The sequence below is a fragment of the Siphateles boraxobius genome, unplaced genomic scaffold, assembly GCF_051911475.1.
Source record: "Siphateles boraxobius isolate OS27281-9 unplaced genomic scaffold, OSU_SipBor_1 55, whole genome shotgun sequence".
Taxonomy (NCBI): Eukaryota; Metazoa; Chordata; class Actinopteri; order Cypriniformes; family Leuciscidae; genus Siphateles; species Siphateles boraxobius.
Genome location: NW_027509181.1, coordinates 8,211,304 through 8,219,469, shown reverse-complemented (window position 1 = coordinate 8,219,469; position 8,166 = coordinate 8,211,304). Strand labels below are relative to the sequence as shown.

Sequence of the window (8,166 nt, the reverse complement as noted above, 5' to 3'; positions counted from 1 at the left end):
TTGTGTTTTGTGTCAAATCAGTAAATTCATAGATCATCACTGAGTGAGTCATTTTGTCCACCTTAAACATTACCCTGTATTGAAAATTAAGAATTGTGAATATTCACGCCCTTTGTGCACTTGTAAACAACACAGTGTGTGTGTGTGGGTGCTGACCCTTATGAGACCATGAGTCAGAGCTCAATGGTGCCCAAACGGGAATGTCCCTACAAGCCTACTTCACTTTTTCCTTTTATACCCATTTATCTCTAATAAAAATCAGACAGTTCAACAAAAGATCACAATCCAGGTGTTGTTTATTTTTTTTCATGTTGACAAAGTAGGACATTATTGACCTGGGTTAGTCACTTCATAACAAATACATATATATCAGTCAGAACAACCACAGAACAAACGTCAAATCGCTAGGAGTTCATCTATATACAATTCTTGTTTAAGCACAAATGCAACACGAAACAGTGTGTACAAAAATATATCTTCAAAAACTTTCATATTAAAGGATAATGTACAATTTAATTCAAGCCTTCTGGTGTATGTACAAGATGAACGGACAAAAGGCACGACAATGGGAGAAAATAGTGATGTTAGACACCTTTTGACACCTCTGAAAGTTTAGTTTAAATTAACTTTTTTTTCTTTTAAATGCAACCTCTCAACTTTCCACCTTTTATCTAAGACACATTTCTCCCACGTGCTATCTAAGGTTATTTTATTATTATTAAATTAATTGGCCTAAATATATTCAAACAAAGTGCGTTTGGTCAGTCAGCATGCGACTGAGGCAAGAAGAAAACGAACATCGCACCACCTTTAAAAGTGCGCACAATAAATGTGTCCATATCGATTTGGCACTTGATTTCACAACATCACTTCACCCAGTTTTAATATATTACGAATGGTGCATTATTATTGTCATTATATTGCCTACATAGTGTTGGATATTGCACAGTCCAGTTGAAAGTTTACTGGCTTGAAGCGGACGAGCAGATGCCCGTGGCGACGCCGCGCTCTGAGCTGGACACACCAGAGGAGGATTTTCTCTCCTTCTGTCGCAGGTGGATTTTGGTGTGTCTCTTTCTCTCGTCGCTCCGCGCGAACTTTCTCCCGCAAAAGTCGCATGCGAACGGTTTCTCTCCGGTGTGCGTGCGGATGTGGGTCGTCAGGTGGTCGCTGCGACTAAAGTTCCTCATGCATATCCGACACTGGAAGGGTTTGTGGCCGGTGTGGATGCGGATGTGTCTAGTGAGCTCGTCGGACCGGGAGAAGCGCCTATCGCAGCCCTCCGCCGGGCAGGGGTAGGGACGCTCGTGCACGGGGGTCTTGCTGGGTCTGTTGGGGTACTTCCTCGGGCGCAGGATGGGCCTGAGGGGCAAATTCTGCGGGCTGTAGGCTGTGGGTAGCCGGGGTCCATCAGATACCGGTCCCGCCAGTGTGAAGTTCCTGATAGTGTTCAGGGGGGTTAAAGGGGGCGGGACTCTGAAAGAGTCCAGCGGGCATGAGAACGGTTTGCGGTCGGGCATCGACTGCATGTCCCTCTGGCACGGGGGTTGGAAAAAGCCGGCGTAGTCCGGGATGATGGGGAACAGCCCGGAGTCTGTGTTTGGCTTTGGGGATGAGTAGGATGGCGGAGGATATGAGATCGGACAGGTGGAGGTGGAGAGGAATGCGGATGGGTCTTGATACATCTCTCCGCATCCAGAGTAGGGTGGCGGGGGAGAGTATATGTGCTCCATGTCTGCCTGGTTCTGCGCCATGGTGCAGCTGAGAGTGCTGGAGAAGTGGCCGGGGGACACTGAGGATGCTGGTGACGAGGATGCTGAGGATGGCTGGGTCATGCCCAGGATCCCCGCGCTCACGATGTTTATCACGCCCTCTGGGTTCCAGTTTCCTGGGTACTGGGAGTCGATTGAAAACTTTCCCATGTAGGTGAAAGTTTGGTTGCGAGGGCCAGCTGGTTGCGCGAAGCTGCTGGAATAGGATAAGTCGAGGGAGCGCTTATCCGTGCTCATATCCCCGCTAAGCAAGCCATCTGCAAAAAAATGCACATAAAGTCAAGGTTTAGATACACGTGAAAGAAGGCTGTCTTATGGATCATGCAACTATCAGATGCAAAGCTCGTAACTTTTACGCACACATCAGTAAAAAGCTGCTCATCTAAAATCATCATTAGGCATAGCATCGTTGTTTGCAATAATTTCTGTCCCCGTTTTCTTTTTTGTACTAGTCAAACATAAGCACGTTGTATGTTTTCAGTTTAAACAAGTTGGATGTCCCATACAAAATAACCACGCTTTCATTCCCATTGAATACCCTACAGATGCGAACGATATATCAACACAGAGAGCACGTGAGGATGGAAGCAGTTGAGATGCGCGCATCATTCTTACCTCCAGAGTGCATCTGCTCGTAATGTCCTCCTAAATCACCGTTTGGAAATATTGTCACAGATGCTGGCAGTGATGTGGCAAGCTCGTCCACTGAGTAGATGCTTTCGGCAAGCGGGTGCACAAAGCCACCCAGAGTTACGGGGACTTTCTCCAAAGTTTTAGCTGTCATCATGAAGTCCTAAGAAGCACTCGTTCTGATGTTCACAAAGTGTTTTGTGCCTGTGCGAACGCTCGCTCAAAACGTTACATGTGGAAATCTGTCAGTAAACGGGTTGTTTAGCGTTCACTATGATGCCATCTGACGGCTCTGTGTTGTTGAATGACAGATCCTTGCGGAGCTTCTAGTGGTAGTATGTATTTATGGTGAGCCTATCAATGTGTCACTACGTCACTGACCATTTAAGGACTGAATGGCAAAAGAAAAGTAGCGCTGCGCGATCTGATTGGTTATAGACTGCGTGACGCGTTGAGGTAATACTTGTCAATGGAGAATCTTCTCTGTACAACCGCTCGTGCATAAAATGCAATGTGCTCGGAGAAGAAAAACAATAACAAGGTGTATTGCATATTGTTTGAAAATATTTTTAGATAAAAGAAAATAACATAAATAGGCTAAAGACATACGCTCGCTGAAAGATAACGAATCATAAGTGGAAAAAAATCTTCCGTTTTGATACAACGCATCATTCTCAATCAGGAATTCCGGTTCATTTTCACACCATAAATGGTTTTATCCGGTAAACAGCTACACCCCTTCGTCCATTTATGGAGCATATTCCGGAAATTGAGTATCGGAAACTCGCGAGTGTTGCTGAGCAAAGAGACGCGGCTTACAAGCGGCAGAAAACCACAATCAAATGAGAGACACAATCACGGAATTTCTACCTTTGCTACAATGGCACGGTCGGAAAGTGCGCTATTTAAATAGACCCCATGTTTTTGGAAAGAGGGAAACGTTTTTAGTAATTGTGTTCTATAATTAGAGTGCAACTGGAAAGTAAATTTATTATAATAGTTTAACAAAAGTTGAAATATTTTTGTTTTGCTGTCTACTGCTGTTGTTGGAGCGTTCATGGTGCATTTGATAAAAACAGCATAGCTACTTATAACCGCATGAGAATTCCTGGCTCAGACAGTTTTGATCACTGCTTTGTTTTTCCTGCTATAGGCTAGACCTAAACATTGAACAGGCTATAGGCTATGCCTGTACTTCAAGTAATCCAACTCTTGCTCCAACACTTAAACGCAAGAAACTCAAACTTTCCAAATGCAAATGCCTGTATACGTAAATAGAAATGCTTTCCGCTGTGAGGTTTACAGATGCGACCAAATAAAAAAGATGATAGAAGTGAATTCCCCCCGTGGGTTTAGAAACTGCTCTTACTAAGACATACGGGGGAGGAGGGAGCTGAGGTCGGAATTTCAGCCAATGATTTTAGGCTACTCTATTACAGAATCAATTCATATTAACATGCACAAAAATTACAGCTAACCTTTTGAGTGATTTGAGCTTCATGTAGGCCTATGTGGAAATATAGGCCTTATGCAGCTAATGGATAAATGATCTGTATTAACAAAATGTCACATAATATCACCTAATTATAACTAATATTATAATTTTCTAAGCTCACATTTGCCGTGAAGAAATCCACATAACACCAAAGAAGAGAAAATTAGCAATCACTCAGGACATTTGTCAATGTTTAATAGAAATTTTTGCCGCGCGCGCTCAGTGGATTGAAGTCCTCGCGCGGAGTCAGTGTGTGCGTCTCAATTAGCAATCACACATGCCGTGGTTAATAATAGTCAAGTCAGTACTCGACTTCTGTCTGAGTTATGACTGTTGGAATGATCGCTAGTGTATGTGTGTATGTGCGTTTTCAGGGCATTTGTTAATCTCTGGAAAAACTCTTCCATTGAATTTCCGACATCCTACACAACATGCAGACGGCCGGTATGACTGTATGGCCGCATGTCTAAACTTTTGTTGACACAATTTACAATGGGCTACTATTTTAATAGCCTATATGCAATGCTTATTATCTGAAGCAAACATAATTTCTCCGAGATAGACGGATTTTAGAAGCAAATGTCAACAAATAGCTATCTGTTAAAATTCCCTTAAACCTTGTAAGATTTTGTGAATATTTAGGCTTAAACCAGAACATGAAAAGCCTTGTGGGATTACAAATGATATAACAATGGAACTGAGCGAGATTTGAAATTGGGACAGGCCTATAGCCTATGCGTAAATTAGTGAGGGTGTTTTTATTTGAGTGTGTGTATACAGCTAGGCTTAGTTAAAACTATATCATAAAGCTGGCTATTAATTTAAAATATTGTTAAAACAATATATATAGTATATTATAGGCTATACTTGTAACTGTAAATATAAATAAACAGTTTTACGCGACCTGCGCGCGTTATGTCATAGCCTATCATATGGACAGGGGGCAGTATGTGTCCCTTTACCGCGGACTGACACTTCACTGACGCTTTAGAAATAGGCCCTAGCTCTCCTTTTTATACTGTTACTCTGTTAGATGAATAACGGATAGGTGTAGGCTAAATAACCTCATTAGCATGGGTGTCTCTTCAAGTATCGTAAAAAGAACATAATAGGCTCTGTAAACAGTTATAACAAAAAAATTAACTATTCTATTGTTTATTATTTCTGGAGTAGAAAAAAAGATCCAAATCAAACCAGACTTTACTCTTCACACTTTATATCATATTCTTTACACTTACAATTTTCAGTGAAGCTAAAATTGCAGAATGAATGGTTTTTGTCTCGTTCATCTCATTTCATAATCATATAGTTAAAATTGTATCCAAATATAACATTAAATATAAACTATTTTTAAAAAATCATATATATTTTCAACCTTGACAACCCAGTTGTGAAATCAGTGTTGAGATCATTATTATGAGAAATTTTCAAATGCAAAACTGCTAGAATCCACTAAGAAATGTGTTATTGCTTATTGATAGAGTGTGTGTTCAATACCAATGACAATTGTAATAATTGCATTTAAAATATATTTAATAATAATAAAATAAACAGAGAGGAGTGTTATTTAGGGTCATTTTTGAAGATTAGCTCACTGGCAATTCAGAAATGATTTCAGCATTTTTTTTTTTTTTTTTTTGTTCTTGACAGGAGCTGAAAAGGGTATCTGAATCGTCCCGCACACAGGAAACCTCAGTTCACACCCACAGATTTGATACAATGAAAATCCCCAAAGCTTCCTGTTGTCCATCAATCACGTATATATTTTTGGCGCCACCCTTGCAAGCTGGATATTTTTGAGAAGGTGTTGCTGTCATCATAAGCATGACTTGAGAACAGTTTGTGATCTCAAAACACCATCAGAGTGTCATAATTACTGAATGAATTAGAAATGGAGCCATCTGTTGCCACTGCATTCACTTGTCACTGACTCTATGGTGGAAGGATACTATTACTGAGATGCTATGGTGTATAAACCAGAGCTTCAGAAGCCTTTTATAAATGAAAAAATACGCAGGAAAAAATACATAAGTCTAACTTTTTTTATACTGCCCCCACTCTTGTCACGGGCCTAAACATGAGCGGACACTTTCAGGGCTGTTAATGGGCTTTGTGGCTAATGATTTAAAAAGGGCCCCATGCATCCGTAACCTGTCTGAGGTCCCCTCTAGTCCACACGGTCCGCTCTGAATCTTTTATCGCCGCTGTCGCTCAAGCAGGCAATTAGTAAAGAGGTCGTGTCGTCATAATGACATCTCAGTAGATATTGACTGGAGTGCGTCCCCGCAAATCACCCCAAACGCTCAATAGCGAGGCAGGGCCAGCAACACGCCACAGTTACATTATCACCCGTAGACGTTTAGTGCCGGACAGCTTTGCGTGTTTGTCAGGCGCGCCGGTGCATTTCTTGCCCCGTGAATAAAGACTACAGCGAGTAATGTGACAGACCGTGGCCAGACTGATTACAGGGACGTGTCAGTCGCTGTTAATGGGGAAAGCCCTTTAAACAATGTCTTGGTTCTGAGCCTGAACATCCATAATGAGGAGGTAATGAACCTGCTCCTGTTTCTGCAGGCTGTATTAATTGCGAAGGGAATCAGCTTCCTTCTTCAAGGCATTAAGAATTTGCTTTTGAGATCAATATCTTGTAGATCACTTGTGGATATGCACGTGCATAATGCTTGGCAAATAAATCCACCCTACTATACCCCATCAGCAACTGCCATGATATAAACTTCACTGTAATTGTGGCCGTATGACAGCTCGAGAAAGAAGCCAGGCTCGACACAAAAGCGCTCAAGTCTTCACAGAACAGCGACAATCTTTGCCACTGATTGCCACATCTGAATGCTTCACATTTTCAGGGATTCTTGTGTCCTCCCCCTCAAACGAAAGAAGGAAACTTCTTCAGATGCATGTGTCTTTTGTTGTACGCCTACAGATGCAAAAATGTTTGCACACTGTGCAGAAGTGGCCCGCTTTGGCAGAGCGTGCCGGGCCCGCCGAATGCCCATTGGCAGCTGGGATCTGGCTGTCCCTGCTGGGAATGATGGTCTCAATGTAATGGACACCCACACATGGCAGCCACTGAATTCAAGAGCTTTCTTTCTTGCATGTGCTCGGGGTCTCCTGGGGTCAAATGACTCCTGCACATTGAGGAGACATAGATTGACATCCTTCTGCGTCAGCCTTTGCATTGTTTTTCATGTTAGTTTCATTGTTCTCTATTACTCATCAAGTTGTCCATGAGATCAGCACAAACAACAAAAGGCTTATGATATAACTGTACTCACTAATTGAGTAAATAGGTTCATTTATTATACTTCGCTAGTATCACAGTTTACTTTCTAGGCATATTTGAAAACATCTATCTACAGTATCTATCTATCTATCTATCTATCTATCTATCTATCTATCTATCTATCTATCTATCTATCTATCTATCTATCTATCTATCTATCTATCTACAGTATATATCTATCTATCTATAAAGAAAGAAACGGGAAAAAAGGACAATTTACAAATCTGCTCTAAGGAATGTCTCTCCAAACTGGTCAGGCATATGACAATACACCATAAAGCAAGCTGTCAAGTTACGCCCACAAAATTCAGATGAGGTTTGTCGAAGAGGGGTGAATGGACACAAACCTGCTCTAGAGCCAGCTGAGATCTAAAGACTAGCCGTGGGAGACTCCGCACAACACCAATTGTTCTTTTTACGAGTAGGAGGCCGTTTTTCTTAGTGAATTTGTGTAGGTGTTACTTTTCTATAGATGCTCACCTTCAAAGGACTTTTCCGTTTGTGCTATTGGAATTGGCGAGCTCGTGATTATTGTATCTGTTTATTTTGGTAATAATAATCTGTTTGCATTCTCTATTTATGTACAAGAGCCTGACTGAGGATTAATGAGATGATATTCCACTGCCTTCATAGAGAAAGTCATTGTCGCTTATCAGCATTGTGCTTAGAAGATGCGAATGTCTTTAAATATTTTATATGAAAATATCCCCTAATTCATTATATTGATTCTAGCAAAAAAAAATGTTTTACTTCATAATATTTGAAACGGTTATTCTAAAAAATAAAAAAACCTTTTAACATTATTTTCTATCTTGAGTCTAATTACATGCATTTTACTTTAATTTGACATTTTTTTGAAGGACAGCACACCATTAAGTCAACTCAGATGACATAATTGCTCACAGAAACGGTCGAGAGCAATAATACCTTTCCGTAAAAAAAAGTTTCGCCCTGGTATTTCATAATAT

At 41.0% G+C, this 8,166-nt stretch overlaps 1 protein-coding gene across 1 annotated transcript; it reads right to left on the bottom strand.

Moving 5' to 3' along the window:
- Positions 1-278: 278 nt before the first annotated feature.
- egr2b (early growth response 2b) lies at positions 279-2,758 on the bottom strand. Its single transcript, XM_077206014.1, has 2 exons — positions 2,388-2,758; positions 279-2,029 (listed from the first exon to the last, which is right to left on the bottom strand). The coding sequence occupies exons 1-2, from the start codon at positions 2,557-2,559 to the stop codon at positions 963-965; spliced, it is 1,239 nt and encodes a 412-aa protein (XP_077062129.1). The 5' UTR covers positions 2,560-2,758; the 3' UTR covers positions 279-962.
- Positions 2,759-8,166: the final 5,408 nt, after the last annotated feature.

What these genes read in the sequence shown, in the direction of transcription:
- egr2b (XM_077206014.1), bottom strand. Translation starts at nt 2,559, where the DNA reads ATGATGACAGCTAAAACTTTGGAGAAAGTCCCCGTAACTCTGGGTGGC. An exon ending in CGAGCAGATGCACTCTGGAG is followed by an intron (nt 2,030 to 2,387) that starts GTAAGAATGATG and finishes ATTTTTTTGCAG; the next exon opens with ATGGCTTGCTTAGCGGGGAT.